Source organism: Equus quagga, chromosome 1 (assembly GCF_021613505.1).
Source record: "Equus quagga isolate Etosha38 chromosome 1, UCLA_HA_Equagga_1.0, whole genome shotgun sequence".
Lineage (NCBI taxonomy): Eukaryota > Metazoa > Chordata > Mammalia > Perissodactyla > Equidae > Equus > Equus quagga.
In genome coordinates, this window is record NC_060267.1 from 18877999 (window position 1) to 18902139 (window position 24141).

The 24141-nt window shown below is 53.0% G+C and overlaps 2 protein-coding genes across 5 annotated transcripts; both read left to right on the top strand.

Moving 5' to 3' along the window:
- The first annotated feature begins 3440 nt into the window (after positions 1 to 3440).
- Positions 3441 to 14919, top strand: LMBR1L (limb development membrane protein 1 like). Of its 4 annotated transcripts, none has more exons than XM_046683598.1 (17): positions 3441 to 3675; positions 6265 to 6349; positions 7428 to 7461; positions 8507 to 8646; positions 8741 to 8844; positions 9536 to 9662; positions 10191 to 10259; positions 10397 to 10461; positions 10809 to 10881; positions 10973 to 11056; positions 11135 to 11229; positions 11793 to 11870; positions 12019 to 12092; positions 12325 to 12415; positions 12515 to 12581; positions 13964 to 14125; positions 14326 to 14919. In XM_046683598.1, the coding sequence occupies exons 1-17, from the start codon at positions 3604 to 3606 to the stop codon at positions 14391 to 14393; spliced, it is 1488 nt and encodes a 495-aa protein (XP_046539554.1). In that variant the 5' UTR covers positions 3441 to 3603; the 3' UTR covers positions 14394 to 14919. The 4 variants fall into 4 exon arrangements, with proteins under 4 accessions (XP_046539554.1, XP_046539527.1, XP_046539545.1 ...); XM_046683571.1 differs by having other exon boundaries at positions 10412 to 10461; XM_046683579.1 differs by having other exon boundaries at positions 3443 to 3675; positions 11153 to 11229.
- A 1799-nt stretch (positions 14920 to 16718) lies between these two features.
- On the top strand, positions 16719 to 21224 carry DHH (desert hedgehog signaling molecule). Its single transcript, XM_046685930.1, has 3 exons — positions 16719 to 17255; positions 19935 to 20196; positions 20478 to 21224. Exons 1-3 carry the CDS (start codon positions 16953 to 16955, stop codon positions 21101 to 21103), a joined length of 1191 nt encoding a protein of 396 aa, XP_046541886.1. The 5' UTR covers positions 16719 to 16952; the 3' UTR covers positions 21104 to 21224.
- The last annotated feature ends 2917 nt before the right edge of the window (positions 21225 to 24141 follow it).

Here is a 24141-nt window from a genome sequence, read left to right on the forward strand (position 1 = left end):
GGATTTGGACAAAGGGAGATTTGGTAAGTTTAAAAAGAGGTTGTGGAGTGTCTTTTTGTATAGATAGCATCCTGAGTGGTGATTCAGTAAACAGAGCAGCTTTCACCAATTCTAAACACAGGCACTGGGAAGAAAGTTATTGTGCTTCCAGCTTACTTGTAAACAAGGGCCCAAAGACTTGTGAGCAAATAAATCAGACTGTTGCTCGGCTCATAACTACTTTCTCTAGGAATTTGTCTAGATTCATTCTGTTCTGAGGTTGACCTTATCTTACCCTATATAGTCCTAAGTTCAATTGTTTATTGACATTTCACCTTTTAAAGTTCACTTCAGTTGTATAGATTGGTACATTTGGATGACGGTAAGTCTCTAAGCAGAATCTATGTAAACAAATTGTTGTAAGAATCAGATGTAATAGTCCGTGACTCGGGTGATCTCATAGCACTTTGTAAACTGCAAAGGACTGTGAACGTTAGATTCATAGATTTGGAGGCAATTTGAAGGGTCTTCTAGTTTTGCAAATGAGATCAATATAGCCCAGGATGATAGCACTAGAACCAGAACCCAGCTCTTCTGATTATTAGCAATGCCTGCCATCTTTTCTCACTACATTTGCAAATATTTGAGTGTCTACATGCACCAGGCTAAGGGCTAGGGAAATAAGCGTGTTCAAGACAAGCACAGTTCTTTCCCTTCAATAGCCTATATGGGGGAGACAAACAATCAAATGCAAGCAAATTAAATCATAGCAACTTGTAATAAATAATATGACAAAAATAGGCTGCTTTAGATAAGGTAGTGAGGGAAGACTCCTCTGAGCAGGTAGCATTTAAGCTCGAAGTCGAAGGAAACTGAAGCCAACCAAAAGTGAATTGGGAAGAAGGAGGGGAAGGAGAGAGCTCTTCCAGGCCGAAGAAACAGCAAGTGCAGAGTCCTGACGAAGGAAAGAGCTTAGCAGGGTTCACCAGGAACTGAGCAAATGCCAGGGTGAGGATGGTGCCAAGTTGAAGCGCTAGAGAAGCGCTAGCTCACAGGTTGCAAACTCACATGCACAGCCGGGCTGACAACACAAATGGAAAAACTGGAGAGGTGTGCATTCTTACCAGAGTGATAGGGTCTGTGGAAGCCTGAGCACATCCTGCCCCATCTACAGAGCCATAGGTCCTTGTGGCCCAGCTCTGCCAGATCTTCTATTTAAGAGACAGAAATCGAATTTTTAAGCTGTCATCTCCTGATTTTTAAAAGTTTGTTCAAATTTGATAAAAACACTGAGAGCCAAACAAAACACAGAATGTCTAATGCAGCCCAAAGGCCACCATTTTACAACCTCTGAAGACCTTGTAGTCTTACTTCAAGGCAGGTGAATTTTTTTTTTTTAAGATTTTATTTTTCCTTTTTCTCCCCAAAGCCCCCGGTACATAGTTGTATATTTTTAGTTGTGGGTCCTTCTAGTTATGGCATGTGGGACGCCGCCTCAGTACAGCCTGATGAGCAGTGCCATGTCCGTGCCCAGGATCTGAACCAGCAAAACCCTGGGCTGCCGAAGCAGAGTGTGTGAACTTAACCACTCGGCATGGGGCCGGCCCCTATGGCAAGTGAATTTTTAAGTGCAAATGGATTGCTTTTGAGGGGTTCTGAGCAGGGACAAGATCCAATTTGTGTTTTAATAAGATCATTAAAGCACATAGGTTTGAAACAAAGATCGGAGAAGAAGAGTTAAGCACCAGGGTCACTTCTCCCTGACAAGCTGTAAGCTCCTCCAGGGCAGGGCCTTGATCCATTCATGTTAATTCCTCAAACACACTCGATAGGCCCAAGCCACTTCCCTGCGCTCTCTTTCCCTTCCTTGCAGCAGAGCCAAAGACCCAGCCAGCTATCTTCTCTTCTTTGTAACTGTCTCTACATACTCTCCCCATTAGAGTTCTGTTCACTCCACGCCTGGTTGCTAAGTGAGAAATCAGCTCTTCAGGTTCTCTCATTATATGTTGCTATCACCAAAGACAGGTGTATATATGTATATATACATATACATAATGTATAAATACAAGTATATGTTTTTATTTCCTAAGGTTCTACTGCAAATTGCTGGGGAAACAGAAAAGAGTTAAAATAACTTGCCCCAAGAAGTTGTAAGGGTACAGAATTCAGTTGTTAATTCTGGCCTGTGATTCTTGCTCAGATAGTAACTGGATGTAGTTTAGGCCTTTCTTCATTTTAAATTTTACTTTTCCCTTTTCTCCCCAAAGCCCCCTGGTACATAGATGTGTGTATATATATATATATATATATATATATGCCTTTTTTTTCTAGTCGTGGGTCCTTGTAGTTGTGGCATGTGGGATGCCACCTCAGCATGGCTTGATGAGCAGTGCCATGTCTGCACCAGGATCCGAACCAGCGAAACACTGGGCTGCCAAAGGGGAGCGCAGGCACTTAACCACTTGGCCACTGGGCCGGCCCAGTTGAGGCCTTTAGAATTGGGCTCTTATTCTTCAGTGGGGCTTTGCAAAACTCAGCCCTTCTTTTGAGTTTCTCTGTACTGGTCCCTCCAATTTAAAGGAAGGATTCAGCTTCACTAAGGTGGGGCTTCCCAAACAGTACATATACATACCAAGGTCACAGGAAGGTAACTTGCTTCCCTTAATTGTGTGACCTTGGGCATGTGACAACTTCTCACCATTTTCTAATCTCTAAAAGGCTAATCAGAACACCTTCCCTGAAGGGTTATTGCGATGTTAAAATGAGATAAAGTCTATAAAGTGAGTGGCAAATAGTAGGTGGTCAGCTTGTTACCAGGTCTTACTTAATATCAGCCCTGATATTGGTTCCCCTACCGTGAACCCAGCATATATGAGTTAAAGCTAAAGGCACACATTCCCACTTCCCTGGTTCTTTAATTTTAACCCATACATAAAACACTTTCAGAAAATGCTGCTTCGGGCCTGGGGTTACTGGGCAGCGGTACCGTTCAGAACCCCCATGGTGCTCTCGCATCCTCCCTGCCTGCCCTAGTCCAAGTGGCTAATTTAACCACCGTCAAACTAAAATCTTAGTCGCTACTAAAACGCTCGAGTCGTCGCTCCTCTACTGCTGGAGGTGAGGGAGACAGTTGCTTAGTTTTAGAAAGAGCACCGGTAGGCCCCAAAGATCCCGCCTCCTTCCACAAGGCGAACCTATCAGCGCTCTTCTAGCGATGAGCGGCAGCTCTCTAGGAGCCAATGAGTCCAGCTCTCTGGAAGGAACCCGCCCATCCCTTGTGTCGTCACTCGGTCTCTGGCAAGATAGACCCAGGGCCCGCGCTTCCTGGCTGCGAGCCTGGCGGCGGGTGTTTGGATTGAAACAGGACTGAGGCCCGACCTTAAAGGGGCGGGAGCAGAAGGGGGGGGGGGCTGGGCCCTTTAAAACAAGGCGCGCTGGTGCCTGCCCCTTTAAGGGCGGAGCGTCCGACGACTGAATCTGAGCCCCATATTACCCCGAGTTTCCGTCGCAGGCGGCGAGGAGAGGCTTCTTGGCCGGGTCCGGGTGCTTGGCGGCGGCGGCTTCTTCCCCGCTCGTCCTCCCCGGGCCCGGAGACACCCCCGCCTCAGTCATGCTGAGCAGAGTATGGAAGCAGCTGACTACGAAGTGCTATCCGTGCGTGAGCAGCTGTTCCACGAGAGGGTCCGCGAGTGCATTGTGAGTGCGGGACCCGGGCAGGAAGGGTAGGACCTTGGGGGGAGAAGCCCCGGCGTCGCGAGAGAGGGAGAAGTTCGGGTCGGAGTGCGACCGCCTGGGCTCAGAGCGCCGTCAGACCCTGCTCGGACCAGGGGCGAGCGAAGAGGGGGCCCGGCCCGACAGAAGGACCGGTGCCCCGGCGGGCGAACCCCTAGACCGGATCAGCTGGGTAGCTGCGCGATAAACAAAGCCGGTCGGTTTCCGTTCCTCCCCTCCACACGCCCCTCCCCCCGCCTCCCCCGGGTCCCCCACCCCGCCGGTGTTCTGGGCGTGAGTCCTCGTGTGTCTGAGAGTCTGGTGAGCCTGCCGATCTTAGTCGGATAGCCCCAGAGGGCTGGGTTTGATTGGTGGGGGGCTTATTCGCATTTACCCCGCAAGCCCAACTGATGCTTGATGAAGGGGAGATAACGGGGAACTTTGGTGGGTCTTCCACTTTGGAAGAAAGGACTCTTGCTGGGGTGGATTCTACTGTGTAAGGATGCAGAACTAAGGTTTCCCCTTCTACTCCCCTTTCCCCCTCCCACTTCCCTCTCCCATTGGTGTTTGTTAGAAACTGAGGTTCCTAGCTTCCCAGCCATTCAGGGATTTCCTCAGTGAGCTGTTCCCCCCGTGCTCCAGAGGGCACCTGGCTGCCTTCCTGACTCCCTCACTGCCCCTAGAGCAACACTTAACCTGCCACACAGCAATGGACTCCTCACTCCTGGGCCGGGGACACCCGGTGGAGCCTAGGGAGTTACATCTTCCTCAAGCCTGCTTTGAACTCTCAACTCTCATCTTTCTCCTCTGTCTCCTCCCCCCGAGCTCCCCAGGGTAACCCTAACCTGCAAATACTAAATGGAAAGGAAAAGAGAAAGATTTGGAAAAATAGAAGTATTAATGAAGGGGGACCCACTGATGGGGTCATCCATTTTTCTCAGGCTCTAGTCAGCCCTGGGCAGCCTCAGACTGGAGGAGGAGTAAAGTGAACGTGACATAACTAGGTCTGCCCTCGTCTGTGAGGACTGAAAAGAGGGAGCATAGCAGTCCATGTGTAGAACTCCAGATCTGCTCTCAGGAAGCCTGCCTTGTGTGTTCCTTAGTGGATAATCCCATGTGGTGGGGTTGGGCATATGGTGGCGGCATGCCCATGCCTTGAGACAGTGTAGGGCCCGAGGCCCACATTCCTAGAGAACAGGGAGGGATGAGACCTTGGACAGAGAAGCAGCCTCCTAGATGTCTCCCCCATCCTTTAGTCCCGTTAGCTGAGGACATCAGTGCTGGCCAAGGGCAGCCTGAAGACTTCTGGTGCCTCCCCCACCTGGCTCCCATCCCCTGCTCTAGAGAATGACTTAGCCTCTGCTGGAACTGCGTGGAACTCCAGCCTGACCTTTTGAGCCCTCCTGCTTTCCTGACTATTACGCAAGCCCAGGGCAGAGCACTAGGCTGTGAAAATCCTGCAGTTACAATCTCAGTAGCTCATTCTACTCTGCTTCCCTAATGTCAAAAGCTACGACTTTGTCCTGGACCCATTGCTTTCTGGGGTATCTATAACTTCTTCCTTCCATGTATAGATAGCTGTGTGCAGATTCCCTGTTTGGTCGGCTCCTCTTGGAGACTGGAGGGCCCATGAGACTGATCCTGCCTTCTTGGCCTACTTCAAACGCAATAACATCTTTTCTCAGGACTCTCTGGCCCTGGTTGTGGAGCCTAGCTGACTGGTGGCTCCTCCCCTAAGCAATAGTAGCTTACTTGGGGTAGGTAGGGATGAATGCATGTACAGAGGAACCTGGCCAAGTCCCACTGTAACTGTGGACTAGAGGTCCAATCACTCAAGGGCACCGGACAGGCCCTGAGAGGCCTGACCCTGGAATTGGAAGTCACTTGAGGTAGGGACCAGGGATTGACAGCTTTTAAAGGGGCTTATGCTGGCTCTAGAAATTTGTAGCTATTGGGCCCCAACTAAGGCTTACTCTTAGGGGCAGAGGATTAAATGAGGCTCTGATTTGGCCCAGAGTGGACCTGATCTTTCAGGGTCCCTGAATAAAGACAGGCTAGAAGTTCTGACTTGGCATAGAAATGTGATTCCTACTGATTCTCTCCTGGAGCTTGAGGCAAGGTGGCATTGGGGGCAGGGGAGTGGAGGGAGGGGGAGTGGAGTGCCAGGACCATGCAGACATCCTCCTTTTCCCCTCAAATCTGTTTTCCTTTCCAACAATGTGCCAAGAGTGAATTCCCTCTGGTTCCGTGGCCCATTTCAGGTGTGTATGTGTCTCTAGGCGTTTTCTCTGACCATTTACTACCCAGGGTTTGACTGAAGCCATTTTCTCCCAGGAAAAGCCCCTTAGATTTGGACAGGGTGCTGTTTCCTCAGGTGCACAGGACAGCCCCTGTCTGGTGCTTCTTAGAGGCCCCTGAGGCCCTGACCAGAAGGAGGTACTAGGGAGAAAGATGGAACCCCTGGAAGTGTGGAGCCTTGTTCTGGGGAAGCGACCCCGTGGAATTAGAGGCCCCCGGGGCTATGGAATGTGCTGGGGATTAGAGCTTCTCATCCCAGCTCACACTCTGCCACAGATCTCAACACTTCTGTTTGCGACACTCTACATCCTCTGCCACATCGCCCTGACCCGCTTCAAGAAGCCCACTGAGTTCACCACAGGTACCTGTGCTTTGCCTCCCTCCTGCCTTCCCTTTGCCAGCGTTCCCGTTGCCATGGGGCCAGCCTCAGGAGAATGGGCCTGTGGTGCCTTCTGGGAAAGGAGAGGTGGCTGTTCTGGAGACTTTGCCTCTTCCTCCCAACCTGCAGAGGCAGGGACAAGGTGGTCTAGTGGAAAGTCTAGAAGGAAGTATCTAATAAATGGAACTAATAAAGCCTCTGGGCAAGTCATGTAACTTTTCTGACCCTCAGTTTCATCCTCTACAAATGGGCCTAATAGTCTCTGCTTAGTCCATTATCACTGTGTGGACCGAAGGAGATGGTTAATGTGAAAACCCTCTGTGAACCTAAAGTACGCAACTGCAGGGTGCATATTATCACAGGCACAAGCTCTGCCATCTCCTCTCCTACTGCTACACACCCAGGACCAGTGACCTCCCTGACCACTGGGCCCTAGGGCCTGGTGCTAGTGGCCTTTCTCTTTATAGAGGGCCTAGTGTGCTCAGACTGGAGCTTTCCTTCCTGTAGGCATTGTGTGGTTGGGGGGAAGGGGGCAGGGGGCGGACACACTTGCCCCAGTTCCTGGCCCCAGCCTGTACAGATCATCTTGTCCTGGCTCTAGCCTTTCTTCCCCTCCAGATGGTTTCATAAGCCCCCACCCAAGAATCCTCAGTGTGATTCCCCTGGGGATTTTCTCTCTCTCCCCCAACCCTCATTTCCCTTCACTACACCTAGCCACTGATGTAACCAACCTCACAAACCAGTTGTTTCTTGTAATTTCAGCTTATAAAGAGGAAGCTGTAATGGGAGAGATCATGGGGAGGGAGGGAAGTGGGGAATTTCTGGCTTATACTCTTCCCACCTGGGACCACTGACCTTTAAGCTGCCACATTGGCCAGAGAACAGGTTGTGGGGTTCATCGTGTGAGCTCTCCAAGAGCCTCCTATCCAGCTCTGCCTCTGTGGCCAGGCTCTTCTTTCAGGGGGCAGGAAGGGGGTTAGGAGGGCACACTGCAACACAGATGGCTCCCAGAGCTGCCCGCTGATGTCCTGCCTCTTCCCCATGCCTCTTTCTCTTGTAGTGGATGATGAAGATGCCACAGTCAACAAGATTGTGTAAGTGTCACTGCCTGAGCAGCTGGTACCAGTAGCCTTTAGAAGCTGGGATCTAGTGAGGCCCATGGAACTGAAGGGAGAGTGGGGTTTTCACACAGTGAAGAGAGAGTTTCTGCTCCCACCTGATTTCTGGCTTCTTCCGGCTTTACCTCACCCTGGGGACATTTGGAGAAGCTGCTGTTCCTGTCTCCCTGGTTAGGCCAGGAGCTTCTGGGAGCCTCACAGTCCTGTTGGCTGGGGCCTGAGTCACCGGAAATGGCTCCAGCTTGGCTTCACTTCCCAGTGGCTATTGGGGAGGGAGTGGGGCGGGATGCAGATGGATGGAAACAGAGCAGGGGATGGGGAAGGTGGAACCCCCGAGGGTGAGGCATGCTTGATTCTGACAGGATGACCCTTGCTCCAGGCTGCTATTATTCACTAGCACGTATAGAGAAAAACATAGAGATGACCTTTCTGGGTCAACAGATTAGAAGAAGGCAACCCTTCCCCCTTGATGGACCACCTAGATCAAAATGTCCCTTCTTGTCAGCTGTTGCAGCCCAGGACACAGGCCTTGGCTATGAAGCTGGATTTCTGCTCCTTTTCCCCACTTTGTCGTAGTGCCTTCATGCAGGGCATAGCCACATGGGGTGACCCTGTTCTTATCCGGGCTGAAGAAGGCAGGCTCAGAAATCCACATCCCTGAGCAGAGAAGAGAAGCCAGGCCCCATAGCTTGGCTTCATGCCCGGCACACCCTACAGGCATGTGCAGGAAGATCACATTCCTGGGGACAGTCTGGGCAAATGACATGGCAGGTGACCAGGTTCCTGTGAATGCCTGAGGTGTGCCCATCCCATGTGCCCAGGCTTCCCTGGAGGTAAGGGCTAGGGCAGGGGGTGGGGCAGTGAGTAGAGCCCCAACTGGACCGCTCTTTCCCTGGATCTGTCACTGCTACAGCTGGTTCCAGGAGAAGCCACAGGTGCCTATAGGGACGAATGGGGCTTCTTGGGCATAGAGTAGTGAGTGTCTGACCTAAGCAAGGGCACTGTCACCTCCTCTGCCCAGGCTCGAACTGTGCACCTTTACCCTGGCGGTTGCCCTGGGTGCTGTCCTGCTCCTGCCCTTCTCCATCATCAGCAATGAGGTGCTGCTCTCTCTGCCTCGAAACTACTACATCCAGTGGCTCAACGGCTCCCTCATCCATGGTGCGTGGCTCCTGGTTGCAGCTTGGGGTGGGGATAGGGAGCAGGTAGGTCAGTCCCCTTACTGACCACCTCTGCTTTTTCTTTTTTGCTCTAGGCCTCTGGAACCTTGTTTTTCTCTTTTCTAACTTATCCCTCATCTTCCTCATGCCCTTTGCATACTTCTTCACTGAGTCTGAAGGCTTTGCTGGCTCCAGAAAGGTGAGTGGGAGATGTGTCAATTGATCCAGGCGGGAACCAGATTTCTACTCAAATGCTTCACCTGAAGAGATTTCAATGAACAGACTATTTGCAGAGGTATAGTCAGAATTAAGGGGACCAACAAGGAGTTTGAGGTGCTAGCAACAGCAAGAAGTCATTACCACATCTAAACCCATGGGAGTGAAGGGAAGAAATCATTTCTGGAACCCACTGATAGTTGAAGCTGGGGAGGTGCAGCCACCAAGCAGAGGAGCTCTTGTCTTAGTGTTGCAGCCACTGCCGAAACCAAGGTGCCAAAGGTGGGAGGACACACAGAAAAAATACCCTGACCTCTCTCTCTTCCTACCTTCCACTCTCCTGCTGGTCCTTCCCATTGGGCAAGCTGAACAGGAAGCCAGAAAGCAAAGAGCTTATGTGATGCAGACCTCGGGGGTCAACCTCCCAGAGCAGGGTGGGGACTGAATCTGGGGAGGGAGTTGCAAATGAAGAATATCCAGTATAGGGAATGGCCCCAGATTGTAGGGTAGGAGGACAGAGTGACTTAGAATAAGAGGGAAATGCCCTCCCCTGTCTGCTGAATCCAAAGCTCTTTAGTTCCCCCAGCCAGCCTGCCATCTCTGATGTCTCCTTCCTTCCCCATGTTGCCCTGGTGCTGACCCCTCCCCGCTCCACCTCTTGCCTCCTCCTGTAGGGTGTCCTGGGCCGAGTCTACGAGACGGTGGTAATGTTGATGCTTCTCACTCTGCTGGTGCTGGGCATAGTGTGGGTGGCATCAGCCATTGTGGACAAGAACAAGGCCAGCAGGGAGTCACTCTATGGTGAGAGGGCCAGCTTCCTCCTCACGCTCCAGCTGAGTGGCTCTTCAGTTGGCTAATGTCCCCCTGCCTGGAACAACAGTATCCCTCTAAGGTGGAGAAGGTTGGGACCCTCTCCCTTAGACTGAAGTTTCAAACTGATGGACTTCAGGGCAATTCCAACCTGCAGAAGTGTTCCGTGGGGCCCATGCATTGATTAAAATATATGTATATGAGTCAGTTGTTGACATGTTAAAGTTGAGAGGTTAATATCCATATTTGCTTGACAAGTTTGAGGATCCAGCCACACTAGTCCCTGGTGACTGAGGCCAAGTAGCGGCTGTGCCTTTTCAGTAGGGCTTAGGATCTCCAGTTTTCTGTAGTCCCTGCCACTCCATCTTCTGCTGAGGCAGTTGAGCTTTCCTCATTTGCATTATTTGCCTAACCCCTGTAGGCTTCAGTGTAGTGTCCTTCCCTAGTCTCTGAGGCCTGTGAGCCCTCCCTAAGCAGGAAGAGGGAGACGAGCTGACGTACATCTTTTTTGACCCTTAGACTTCTGGGAGTACTACCTCCCCTACCTCTACTCCTGCATCTCCTTCCTCGGAGTCCTGCTGCTCCTGGGTGAGTGTTCGGGTCTGAGGGGATGGATAAGGTCCTTGGGCCAGAGCGACCAGGGTGGAAGGAGAGGGAATAGAGGAGTGGGTAGGGGAAGTGGTGGAGAGAAGGGTCTGGCAGGTGACTGGCTCCTGTCCCCACAGTTTGTACTCCACTAGGTCTCGCCCGCATGTTCTCGGTCACTGGGAAGCTGCTGGTCAAGCCCCGGGTATGTAGTGCTCCTTGCCCTTTGATCCTGCAGGGCAAGCTTCCTGCAAAGCGGGAGCCATACAATGAAGCAATCCCATGGTTGTGTATTGCACACCTTGCAGAGGGCCACAGCTTTTGTTGGCTCCTGTATCCTTCACCCCCATCATCTGGAGCTGGTCACCAGACATGCAAAGCAGAACACAAGGCAGTTGGGAGGGACTGGATGAAGTCGTTGGCCACAGGGTGGTGAATGAGGGTTAGGGGAAGGAATGGGACTCTGGAGCCCTGGGATGAGCAGGGTTTTCCTGGGGCCCTTGGAATCCGGGAGCCTCTGTCAGTTGGTCCCTCCTTCTCCCCTACCCTCAGCTGCTGGAAGACCTGGAGGAGCAGCTGTACTGCTCAGCCTTTGAGGAGGCAGCCTTGACCCGCAGGATTTGCAGTGAGTTGTGGTCCTTCCCAGCAGGGATGGTGGGCGTGGCTTGGGCCGGGGCTGCAGGACTTGGGGGCAGCACCATCCTCTCTGCCCTCAGATCCCACCTCCTGCTGGCTGCCTTTGGACATGGAGCTGGTTCACAGACAGGTCCTGGCTCTGCAGACACAGAGGGTCCTGCTCGGTATGTGGGATGGTAGTGATCGGGATACCTGGGCTTCCCCAAGGGAAGTAGCCCCTCATTCCAGGCCCTTGCTGACAGCTTCCCATCCCTGCACAGAGAAGCGGCGGAGGGCTTCCGCCTGGCAGCGGAACCTGGGCTACCCCCTGGCCATGCTGTTCTTGCTGGTACTGACGGTAGGTATTCCAGCCTTGGTGGGTTGGGGAGCAGTAGGCCCTTGAATACTTTAGGCTTTCTCAGGGAAAAGGGAGGAGATGCAGGGACCTGGTTGTCATCAGTAATAATAGTTACCTCTCACTGAGTGCCTACTTTGTGTCCTGCCTTGTGCTGAGCACATCAATTCCCATTTTGTGGATGAAGAAACAGAGAAGTTAAGGAGTTTGCTCAAGCCCACACAGGGCCACTGAGTAGTTATGCAAGTTTGCTCTGGGATGAAAATAAGGATTGAAATCCAGTCCATCCCCCCACTTGCCACATCCTGGACTTGGGAATAAATCTTATTAGTCTGGAGGAAGGGGCACATTTTTCTGTTCAGCCTTTTTGCAGTCCTTCCACTTGGGAAGTTACATCTTATAATGCCCTCAGAGGTGTTCTCTTGCTAGCAACAGCCTTGAGGACATCCCACACAGCTAATTGGAAACTGAAAATGTTGGACCAGGGTGTCTGCTCCTACTTTTCAACTCAGGATACTGCTGTGGGCTGGGGCAGGGATGGGAGTTTGTGACCTTGCCTTACACAGGGCCTGTCTGTACTCATTGTGGCCATCCACATCCTGGAGCTGCTCATTGATGAGGCTGCCATGCCCCGGGGCATGCAGGTATTGGGTTGGCATCCCACCATGTGTTTTGGGGGGGCCTAGGAAAGGCTGGGATGAGGGGGCAGAAGCTGAAGCCAGAGGGAAGGTTGAGTGCTGGGTGGTACTGATGGTTGGAAGTACTCCACAGTGACACCACTCCATCTCTCAGGGTACCTCTCTGGGCCAGGTCTCCTTCTCCAAGCTGGGCTCCTTTGGTGCTGTCATTCAGGTTGTACTCATCTTGTATCCTTCTGGAAATCCATCATTGCCTCTGTTTGCTGAATCTGTCTCCTCTGGGACTCTGGGCAGAGCTACAGTGAGGGTGATGGGGAAGGGGGCAAGTCTTCACCAACCTGGGGTTCAGAAAGCAGGAAAAGACTTGATTTGAAAGGAGGGCTAGGGGAGAGGTCTGTTCCCTTTGAGATGAGGCATTAATCCTTGGGAGCTGGCCAGTTCTTCCCTAACCCAGTGGCAGTTACCTGATGGTCTCATCGGTTGTGGGATTCTACAGTTCTCCACTCTTCCGGGGCCTGTGGCCCAGATGGCACGACACAGCCATGACGCAGGTAGCTGGGCGAGGGTAGAGGAAGCCCCCCTGGGAACATGCATGGGTACTAGGTGCTGGAGCTCCTGCCCTCACCTCCCCTTTCCTTACTCCCACCCAGATAATTGGGAACTGTGTCTGCCTTCTGGTCCTGAGCTCAGCACTTCCTGTCTTCTCTCGAACTCTAGGTAAGTAGCAAAAGGAGGTAAGGGAATTGGCTTTTTTTGAGTACCTACTGGTGCTAAGCAGGTACTTTATATATATGCTCTCTCTAATTCAAACAACAAACCTATGAGGAGGTATTATCCCCATTATACAGAAGGAGAAACTGAGGCTCTGTAAACTGCCTATGCTGAGCTTCAGAGTAGTAGAGTAGTGTTGCTTCAAAGCTCATACCTTTCCCATTTGCTTCCTCCCACACCCTCCCCCATTTACGTCCATTTTTTGGTGGAGAAGCACCACTTTTCCCCAAATCTTCTTCTGGGGTGGATCATTTAATAAACATTCTCATTTTAAAGATAAAAATCAGAAAAGCCAATTGATTTACCCAGAATTATACAGCTAGTTTGGGGCAAGGCCAAGTCAGGCTGGAACCCTTGTCTCCTGAACCCTAGTCCATTGCTTTCCCCACACACTGGGGTGTCAAATAATATGCTCAGGGCTTCTCCCATTTTTAGAGCTATAATCTAGAATTACCTGGTAAAAATGTTCGAAAGTGTATCTAGTTCACCCGAAGGTAGTATGGGAGTGGCATAGGTACCTGCCACCCCCACATCATCATCCATATATTATAAATGATTTAGTATTTACATCAGTTCTATTTGGTTCTTAAGTTCATGCTCTCTCTGCTATACCATCTGTATTTATGCCATGGAGATTTAGTAGGAAGATTTAGACTTGTGGGCCCATCAGTTAGTTTGTTTAGATTGGATGCAAGTAGGAGTATTTTGTTTTAAAGTGGGGGGTGGCCCCAGATTTTTGATTTATGGTGATAATATTAAGGGCTCACTGAGCGTTAGAATGGTGCCTGGCACTTATAGTGCTTTATGTGTATTGTCTTATTTAATTCTCACAGTCCCATTATTTTCTTTACTTTATAGTTGAGGAAACTGAGGCACAGGTGTTGAAGGAATTTGCCCCAAATCACACAGTTAGTGAGGGGTGGAGTTTGGAACCAAAGCAGCTCAGAGTCCGAGCTCTTAGCCTCCACACTGCCCTGTCTACTAAAAAAACGCTTGATGAACAGGTTGCAGGTTCCTGATCCAGGAACAAGTAGCAGGTTCAGGGAGCTCCTCGGGGCACCTGCAGCCTGAGCAAAGGCCACATTGGAGGAGAAGATGCCAAACTCTGGAAGGGAAATTGAAGGAAGCCTAGCTGCTGATGCTTTTCTTCAACAGGACTGAACTGCCCCTGAGACAGAGCTTGGGAGGTAGGAATAATTAATGCATAGGAGAGGCCAACTGATCAGTTGCAGTGTTGAGATGTAGCCACCAGGAGGCAGCAGAAAGCTGGGCTGTGGGTCAGGGAGGGGCTGGGGAGCCCACCTCCCATCCCGGCCTTTGTATTTCAGGGCTCACTCGCTTTGACCTGCTGGGTGACTTTGGACGCTTCAACTGGCTGGGCAATTTCTACATCGTGTTCCTCTACAATGCAGCCTTCGCGGGCCTCACCACTCTATGTCTGGTGAAGACCTTCACCGCAGCTGTGCGGGCAGAACTGATCCGGGCCTTTGGTGAGAGGGGGTGGGGGCACAGGCTGGTGGGGTGGTTGTGAGGTGGAGCCCTCTGGAACAGTGGTCATCCCGGCAGGGGAGAGGGCATGTTCTCTGCTTTGTTTGTGATGTACCTCATCCACCCTGTCTATGGCTTGGTTGTCTTATCCCTGAAGACTGGACCTATGCCTCACTTTTGACTGCCCCCTACTCTTCTCCAGGGCTGGACAGACTGCCATTGCCTGTCTCCGGTTTCCCCCGGGCATCTAGGAAGACCCAGCACCAGTGACCTCCAGCTGGGTGTGGGAGGGAGAAAACTGGACACTGCCATCTGCTGCCCAGGCCTGGAGGGGTGGGTGGACCTCAGGACCTGGAATCTGAGAGGGTGGGTGGCAGAGGGGAGCTGAGCCGTCTGCACTGTCGCATAATCTGAGCCAGAGTTTGGGACCAGGCCCCCCCCCCCGCTTTTCCAGATTTAACCATGGGCCCCAGTGTGGGGTGGGGCTGCGTGACTGGGTCTGGCTCCTGGTCCCAAACGTGTTTACACATCAGTCTGCCTCACTGCTGTTTCGGGCCATGCCCGTAGCCATGTTTACATGATTTGATGTGCAATAGGGTGGGGTGGGGACAGGGGAGGGACTGGGCCGGGGTGGACTTGGGAGGTGGATTGTCTCCCTTGCCTCTGGCCCAGCAGAACCTAAGCACTGTGCTGTCCTAGAGGGGTTTTGGACTACCAGAGAGATGAGGGCATAGGGAGGAAGAGGCCACAACTATCAGCAATAAAGTTGATCCAGGGTTTGCTTTGGTTTTTTAAAGAGTCTTTGTGTCTGTTTGAACAGCCTTGCTCCCTGCAGTCCTAAGTCTACCAACTGAGAGAAACGGGTCCTGCACACCATCCTTTGCCTGCCCTCCATCTACATTCTTACTGGCCTTTGGGGACTTGGGTCTGGTGTTAGGCCACACGATTAGGCAGTGGGAAGCTCCTCCTCCCTTAGCCTTGTGTAAAGCTGGTTGGTCCCCTGACTCTTCCTTGTGCCCATGGCCTTGTTCTGTGCCTTAGTCCTTGGGGGCAGGTGGGCATGGGTGTAGGAATGGGATAACCTCTCCCTACACACATACACCTCCCTCACTTGACTCTTGGACGTAGAGTAAAAGAAGTGGCGGCCTGACAAGGTTTTTGATCCCCAGCTCAGAGAAGAACCTAACTCCATCTTTCCAGCTCTCGGTGCCCCGAATGCTATGTGCGCCTCGCTGCTATGTTGGGGGCAGGGGCAAAGTTTCTGCTCAGGGTCATGCAGGTCGTATGTTGCACAACTTCAGGGGCACCATTCACCTCATAGTCACTGTGTATGTAGTTACTATGACTATTTTCTGGCAAATGGCAGTCGGGTGTCTTTTGTGGAAGGGGTGCTTTTTTCTAATGTGCACAAAGTTGCTGTGAGTGCTAGCCATAGAGCTGAGTGAGGGGTGAGTATAGAATACAAAAAAAGTGTAGATGCCACCAATACTTGCTGAGCACTCTACTATAGGCCAGGCGCTTAGTTAGCTATAGGGCTACGTGATAAACAAGTTTGTGCTTAAGAATTGTTTTGTCTAGTAAAGGTTGCAGATAATTCTAATATTGTACCACAATGGATGGCAGTTAATTACTGGTTCTCAAGGAAACACAGAGATGGGCAGTTGTCAGGACATCAGGGAAGGCTTCTGAGAAAAAGTGATTTCTAAATGATAGTAGATTGGTGGGTGAAGTGTTGCAGGCTCAAAGCCTCTGAGATGAGACCTGAGTGGCCAGAGGCAGAGCCCCAGGGGGTCCAGAGAGGAAGAAGGCTAGAGAGATGCCTAGATGGAAGGTCAACAGAAGCAGTTATTAGCCTGTTAGAGACTACAAATCTAAGTACCCATTGCCCTCCACCAGCTTCCAATTGACAAGTTATTCGTTTGAAAAGAAGCAGCTGTTGGGGTTTGGCCAGGACAAGAGAGGAGACAAAAGTTTGAAGTCCTCAACTAGACTATAACTATGGAGCTCTGTTCCTGATTCTGAGGAAGCTCCCAGCAGAAGGCTGCAAAGCTACCAGGGAAAATGGTCCTCTGGTGCCCACCCCTTCCAGTCCTGGTTACTGCTGGTGAGGAAAGATGGAAGTAGGGGAGGTTTGGGGAGGACCACAGAGAAAGGGAGGTTCTGGTTGGTTATATGCCCAAAGGGCTTGGCTGGCCTTGGACAGAAGCTAGAACCCATACCTCCTGGATGATAGCAGAGCACATGGCCTGCCAGGGTAGGCTTTGGGAGAGCAAAGATCCAATTCAAGTATCAGAGGAGGATGGTTTGGTGCCAAGCTTAGGCTTGGAGATGGAAGGATGCTTTATCCAGGCAGCCAACGACTGTAACGCTACTAGAATTTCCTAGGCAGGTCCCTGCCTGTTTTCCAGGATGGGACAGTTAATTGCTTCAGTCACGAAATGGACCAGCAGTGACGGACTGGAGCCCCCGCCCTGGTGGGAGGGGGCGGGACGGTCCTGGGAGAAGGGCGGGGGGCGGGGCCAGGGGCCACTTAAGGCGGAGCCTGGGCGTTCTGGCAGCGCTGGAGCCAGGCAGCAGAGCCAAGCTGGGCTGGCACTCACCCACGACCCCCCTTCCCTGCTATGATGGCCCGTCACTAGCAGGTTCCAGACCCCCCGGGGGCATGTAGGCAGAGCTGGCAGCAGCCAGGTGCGCAGAGCCACAAGCGCTCTAGGGCACTCTGGGGGCAGCTCTGCCTGCTGCGCTCTCTGGTGCCTGGGGAAATGCCCAACTGACGGGCGAACTGGTGAGGACAAGAACGTTCCCTTTTGGCCCGAGTCTGCTGCATCCATGGCGCTGCCAGCCAGTCTGGTGCCCCTGTGCTGCTTGGCACTTCTGGCGCTGCCGGCCCAGAGCTGCGGTCCGGGCCGGGGGCCGGTTGGCCGGCGCCGCTACGTGCGCAAGCAGCTGGTGCCGCTGCTCTACAAGCAATTTGTCCCCAGCGTGCCTGAGCGGACCCTGGGCGCCAGTGGGCCAGCCGAAGGGAGGGTGGCAAGGGGCTCCGAGCGCTTCCGGGACCTGGTGCCCAACTACAACCCCGACATCATCTTCAAGGATGAGGAGAACAGTGGAGCAGACCGCCTGATGACCGAGGTAAGGAGGGCCTCTCCTCACCTGCGCCAGGGCACTGTCAACTCCTCTGCTCTCCTATAGCAGCCCGGGAGGGTGAGCTGGGCTTCATCTATTGAGACCTCAGTCCGAAAGACCTTCCCCCAACAGAAAAAAACCCTGCTGACTGAACTGAGTGATCAGGAGGGATCCCAACGAGGAGAGGCTGGGATGGCGAGGGGGAGGAGGGACTAGTGAGAGTGAAGCTGGGAGAGACAGTGAGGGCGGGGAAAGGAGGATGGCGGCAGGCGAGACGGGAAATGGCTGAGGCGTGGACCGGGGGTCAGCTACCAAGCCAGGCAGGAAGGGCTGGGGTGAGCTGGGGGCCAGGAGCTAGCTAGGCAGCAGACAGAAAGCTCTACCCTTAGCCTGTCTCCTGACCCGATTGTGGAAAAGCTCTGTGGGCCAAAGAGACAGAAGGGGGCTGGCAAAGGGGTGGCCAAGGGTCAGGTCACCAGGCCATCTCCCTGAGGAGGAGCTGAGCAGGAATTGTCTTTGGCATGGGGGAGGCATCCTAGAACCAGGGCAAGGCTTTTCTAGAATCTAAACGATTGTCTTGGGGTGAAGAGCAGTTTTCAGTGGGAAAACTAGATGGGCACACCTGAGAATCAAAGGGCTCCTGCATCCCTCAAGCTCAGCTTAGCTCAGGGGCTTTCCTTGGAATTAAAGAATTAAAACGAATTCAACTACCATGCATTGAGCATCTGCTGCAGACTAGAACCTAACCAACCTAGGATGAAGTGAGCAATGACTTGGGAGAGAAGGACCACCTCTGGCCAGTGATCTCAAATGTCAGAACTGGAAAGAAACTTGAAAGTCACATTCTTCCATCCTCCTCCACCTCCCTCATCCCCCATTTTACATTGAGAGCTGGTCCCAGGAGGAAAAGTGATTTAATCAAATTCTTAAAACTAATTAGTGGCATAGTTGGGACTAGAATTCAGGACTCCTGATTCTAAGTCTTATACACTTTCCATTACACCACCTAATTGTGTATGGAGTGGGGAGGTGGGGGGAGAGGGAGGGGTACGGATTTCCTCTGATTAATTGCCATAGTTTTCCAGGTTATTTTGTTAGGAAAACCTGTCCAGGGGAGAAAGAATTCCTTCTTGCTCCCGCCCTGAAGCCTTCCTCCTGCCCAGAGATTGGAGATACTCCTTCCCTCCTGGGTCATGGAATATGGTGGCCCTTCCCTCTGGCTGCCACCTGCAGCAAAGAGGGCAAAACAAGGGACAGGCCCAGGAAGGGTTCTGACAGGCCTGGGAACCCCCTCGGCCTGCTTATCTCCCACACCCTGGCTGCAAAAGGCCTCCATTGACTTGGCTCTGCACTGGGCTGCTGCCCCCGCAGGTCAAGGCCTCAGGGCCTCCTTAGGGGACAAAACGACAAAAAGTTGGAAGGAGTTACCACTTTTCCTGCCCCCCCCCCCCCCCCCCCCCAACCCTGCGGAGGTGTAGAAGACTCAGGAAGAAGGTTAGGGGGAAAGTGTCTCTCTGGCAGTTAGGAGAAAACCAAGTCCGAGGTGAGAGGTCAGAGGGGGAGAAGAAAAGGAAGTTGCCCACTCTGCGCCTCCTCCCGCCATGTCCATGCTATGGTGCGCGCCAAGGTCTCCGGCTCCCAGACTGGAGCGGCCGAGATAACCTTGGTCTCACTCCCCCGGGTGCAGGCTTCCAGCCGCTGCTGCTTTTCCTCCTCTCCACTCCCACCCTGCAGGGGGCCCCCCAGATCCGCGCAAAGGCAGCTCCCGTTATTCTCAGGTGCTTCTCCCACGCCTTTCTGGACCGCATCTGGAAGAGAGAGGGAGAGATGGGGGCTCTCAGGGGTGGCAGAACCTTAGCAGGATCTGGGAAAGCTGGCCGCTCTGGGGGAGGGGACCCGGCAGGCCGGAGCAGGGATTGGGGGCGCGGCTTTCTGCCCTTTCCTCTTTCTGCGCCGGGGCGGCTGAAAAGCGCCTTTGTGGATGGAGCTGCTGAGTCCGCTTCTCCCGGCGCGTCCCCGGCCTCGGCCCGGGATTCTCGCTCGGTTAAGTCATCCCGGAGAATGGCCATTGTACTTCGCGCAGCCCCCGCCACCCCAACCCTTTTCCAGCAGCCTTGATCCCTCACGGCTCCGCTTGGGCACCTCTGTGGGGGGCACTCGCTCCACGAAGGGGTTAATGCGAGGGGCCAAAAGGAGGAGGAGGAAGGAAGGAAGGAAGCGATGCCCGGTGCCAGGGAAGGCAACGAAACAAAAGATGAATCAGGCGGAGGGAGGCAGCCGGGGTTTGGGGCGGGGGCCAGGCTCAAACAGGGGCTCCTCTCCGGGAGCCAGGCTGCTCAACCCCTCCCTGACCAAGCTTCCACCCGCCCTCTCCCAGGTTAAGCTGAGGTCCCAGAAAGAATAGGGGTGAGGGGCGGGCATTAAAAGTAGGGAAAGAGCTAGATATAGGCGTCCCCTCTCAATCTCAGAGGTGACCCCACAGTTTTCCAACGATGCTCTGGAAAGGGAGCGCACATTGGCGGCGACACCTATTCAGATTCTCACTTCTCCAGGACACTCAAAAGCTGGGAGGGAGTGGAGTGGGGCGGGGAAAACAGAGGAATTGACCCTTCCCGTCCAGGTCCCTTTTGCCCCCATGGTGGTGGTGGCTGTAGTGAGGAGACCTACTCCTTTATTCCCCACCAGCGTTGTAAGGAGCGGGTGAACGCGCTAGCCATTGCCGTGATGAACATGTGGCCCGGAGTGCGCCTGCGGGTGACCGAAGGCTGGGATGAGGACGGCCACCATGCTCAGGACTCACTCCACTACGAGGGCCGTGCCTTGGACATCACCACGTCCGACCGCGACCGCAATAAGTATGGGTTGCTGGCGCGCCTGGCAGTGGAAGCCGGTTTCGACTGGGTCTACTACGAGTCCCGCAACCACGTCCACGTGTCGGTCAAAGCCGGTACAGTAGGGGGTGGGTGGTGAGGTCCGCCCAAAGGGGGCTCTCTCTGGGAAACTGAGGCTGCACTGCCCTGTTGCGACTCTAGGGGAGACCAAGTGGGCGTTAGTATTGGAATCCACCCTTCCATTCCTGCCCAGGTCGGGGCCAGATTGCGGGTCATTGCATGTTGTCCCCGGACTGGTGAGGTCTGCGCTGGGCTTGACCCACATCTTTGAGAATCTGTACCAACATTCTGGAACCGCTGGTCTTCATGCAATCCTCTCTGTGCTTGTTCCCTGCAGATAACTCACTGGCGGTCAGGGCAGGCGGCTGCTTTCCGGGAAATGCCACAGTGCGCCTGCGGAGCGGCGAGCGGAAGGGGCTGAGGGAACTGCATCGCGGGGACTGGGTGCTGGCGGCAGACGCGACGGGCCGGGTGGTGCCCACGCCGGTGCTGCTCTTTCTGGACCGGGACTTGCAGCGCCGGGCCTCCTTCGTGGCTGTGGAGACCGAGCGGCCCCCGCGCAAGCTGTTGCTCACGCCCTGGCACCTGGTGTTCGCCGCTCGCGGGCCGGCGCCGGCGCCAGGCGATTTTGCACCGGTGTTCGCGCGCCGGCTGCGCGCGGGGGACTCAGTGCTGGCGCCCGGCGGGGACGCCCTTCGGCCGGCGCGTGTGGCTCGCGTGGCGCGGGAGGAAGCCGTGGGGGTGTTCGCGCCGCTCACAGCGCACGGGACGCTGCTGGTCAACGACGTCCTGGCCTCTTGCTACGCGGTTCTGGAGAGTCATCAGTGGGCACACCGCGCGTTTGCTCCTTTGCGCCTGCTGCACGCGCTGGGGGCGCTGCTTCCCGGCGGGGCCGTCCAGCCGACTGGCATGCATTGGTACTCTCGGTTCCTCTATCGCTTGGCGGAGGAGTTGCTGGGCTGAGCACTCCAGGCATAGAAACCTCGAGGCGCCCGCCGAAAAGGGGCGTGCGGGCTGAGATCTGGGGATGTGGGCAGCAACCGGTGCTGATTGGGAGGGAGGGAAGAATGGGGAGAAAAATGGAGGCGATACGGGACTGCCTGGTTTAGGGGTAACCTCCAACCGTAAAGAGATGATACCAGGTCTTAGGTAGGTGGAGGAGATGGTGGTTACTCCTTGACGGGGACTATTTCGCCTCTTCTGCCCCGGTGCCTCAGCCCCACCTGATTATTTTATTTTATTTTCTATTTATAAATTGTAATATAATGATCTGCTTGCCCAGCCTGGCAAGATGAGGGGCTAGGGCTTGGAGTTAACACTGTCTGACACAGCCAGCCAATGTGACGTCCGACATTCCCACAGGGGGGTAATAAAGGGAAGGCTTCCAGGAGCTTATTGGAAAATATCTCTATTTAGAGCGTGATTCACCTCTGGAAGTGGGGAGGAAGGGGACCAACCTGGTGTCAATCCCTTACTTCCGACTCCTCCCTTCTTCCCCAGCAGGTGTTCCTGCTCTTCTTCCTCCCCACTGAGGGGGCATCCCAATCAATCAGCAACAGAGACCAGAAGAGTCAGTCGTGCCCTTTTCTGGGCTCCTAGTCCCTTCTCCCACCCAGAGAGGACCAGCATTCTGTCCCCACGGTTGCATATGACTGTTGGAGGGTCCAGGGTTGTCGAACAAGGGAGAGGGCCCTTGTGGGTCCTTTCTATGTTCATAGCGACTCCAGCAGGGACTCAGGCCATTGTGGGTACTGAATGCAAAGAATTCTGACCCCCTGACCATTAGCCTGCAGTCCTGAGCCCTTTATCAAGGTCATGAATCAGCCTAGCCCACATCCTACCCTTGTGTCAGGGTCTGGATGGGGCCGATGTTTTTTTTCTGGGATGTCACTGGACTCACTGATGACCAGTGGGAATCTCTAGCTAATTCATAACTGATAGTCCCCACACACTCTTGGTCAAGAGAAAGAACCCTGACAGAGGGCTGGAACCTATCCCTCCTGAAGGATTGCTCACAGAGACTGGCTTCAGCCCTGTTATATTGGGGGAAAATAGGCTCTCCAAGCAAGGGCATGTAGGAAGTAAAACCAGAGCCCCTTCCTGGTCACCAGTCCTGGTTGTTGTTTCTACTGGCTTACTCTGCCTCCCCGTCTCCCCTCTCCCACTATCCCTGGTCCTGCTTCCCTGGCCTGAGTGTTTTTGGAAGCTTTGGGTTCCAACGCAGCAGACACCTGGAATCCAGGCAGGCAGGCAGCCCTCAATTAGGAATGGAAGCTCTGGAGAAGTTGGGCTGCACTGGAAGGGGAGTGTCTAGGGCCTGGGGGGTGGTGGGGGTTGGTGGTACCTGCCCTTCCCTGTAGCCGCTGCGCTCTCCCGGTGCAGGGTCTCTGCTATGCACTGCCCTCTGGTGGCCTTCAGGATCAGTTCCCTTCCAAACCAAAGGAAAGAGAACTATATATACTAAATGGATGATGGGTGGACTGGAGCAAAGGAGCCTTCTCCTAGGAGTGGAGAGATGGTGGGTGGGGCTTGTTAAACTACCAGGGCTGAGCCACAGGTGTCCAGGGCTGGCAAGGAGCCACCTGCCTCTCATTGGGAAAGCTCTTGCAAACCACCCACTTTTGCATTCCTGTGGCTCCTAGAAGCTGGAGGCATATAGCCTGTCACAGTCCAGACTTCCTCATGAATTCAAGTTGCCCCCTCATCTCCCTCACCCTTGTAACCCTTGAGTTCAGTGTCTGGAGGTGAAAGCATACTTAGGATTCCAGGTAGTGCTTGATAAAGGCAACATTTGGAAGCGGGCTAAGTTTACCTTTAGTGCCCTTCCACCCATCATTTCCCTCAGTCCTCACCTGGTGCCTGTTGCTACCTTCCTGTACCTACCTTCCCCTTTCCCCACTCTCAGAAACACAGTCCAACCTGTGGACCTTTCCTACTTTCTTTTTAAACCTGCCTTTGTCTCTCTTTATCATATCCTGATGCCCTCCTGTCATGTCATTCCAGGTGATAACTAATCTGATAAACTAATTAGTCTTCCTATGTTGATGGACTCCATTTTTTTTTTTTTTTTTTACTCCCCTTCCCAGGTAATGCATATGTCTTAAAGCCCTGCTAAAAATAAGGCCTTAGACCACAAAACCATAAGGTGCTGATGCCTAGCACCTTAATAAGTTAGGCAGGAAGATATTTGGGGACAAGGAGAACTAATTGTTTTCCCTTAAACTATATCCTATAGACTACTTCCCAGGCCTGAGACTCACCTTTCACCCCTCACTTCCATCTCTCATTATCCTTGTCTCTTTGAGGCCCTCCCAGTTCCCTAAAAAAATCTATCACCTGCCCTCAAGCAGCAAAGAGCAGCATCTCCATGAAGCTGGCCAGGAGGGATATTCACTTGGCCATACAACATCTCTAATTGCAGCACCTCTTCACATCAACAAAATAGGCAGTGGGGGTTAGGGAAAGTGCATGGCTTGGCAGTCAGGCAGACCTGGAGATAATGATACCTCCCCGACAGGATTGTTGACAAGATCAGTGTATGTCCCCAGTGTGGAAGAGGCACTCTGTAAATGCCATCTATGCTCTGCGCCCATTTCTCACTGCCTTTCCTGCTTTCTGCTGTCTGTCTGTTTCTCTCCTCATCACTCCACTAGAAGCACTATCAATGGTTCCTAAACTTTTGGGTTATTTTGTCCCCCCTATAATCGTTTGATTCGGTAACACTCCTATCTTTAGTAGGTGCTGTGTGACAGACTTGGTTTTGTTTTAGAACTAAAGTATGAGAGTAATTTTGTTTTGAGAATTTTCAAAGCATTTTGTGATAATCCCGGCAAGACCACTCTGCATACTGGGAAACCAGAGTTGAGAATCACTGCTTCAAGGCTCAGGTGACCTTTTTATGGCTAGAATCCAGACCTCCCCTGGCTCCTTTCTTCAAGCAGGATTTACTGAAATCTACAGTGTAGCACTGCATAGGACACTGAAAAACACACAAAAGATAA

Coding starts and splice junctions, on each gene's coding strand:
- DHH (XM_046685930.1), top strand. CDS start 16,953: ATGGCGCTGCCAGCCAGTCTGGTGCCCCTGTGCTGCTTGGCACTTCTG. Junction 17,256..19,934: donor CAGACCGCCTGATGACCGAG/GTAAGGAGGGCC, acceptor ATTCCCCACCAG/CGTTGTAAGGAGCGGGTGAA. Junction 20,197..20,477: donor CCACGTGTCGGTCAAAGCCG/GTACAGTAGGGG, acceptor TGTTCCCTGCAG/ATAACTCACTGGCGGTCAGG.
- LMBR1L (XM_046683598.1), top strand. CDS start 3,604: ATGGAAGCAGCTGACTACGAAGTGCTATCCGTGCGTGAGCAGCTGTTC. Junction 11,871..12,018: donor CCATGCCCCGGGGCATGCAG/GTATTGGGTTGG, acceptor TCCATCTCTCAG/GGTACCTCTCTGGGCCAGGT. Junction 14,126..14,325: donor AGAACTGATCCGGGCCTTTG/GTGAGAGGGGGT, acceptor ACTCTTCTCCAG/GGCTGGACAGACTGCCATTG.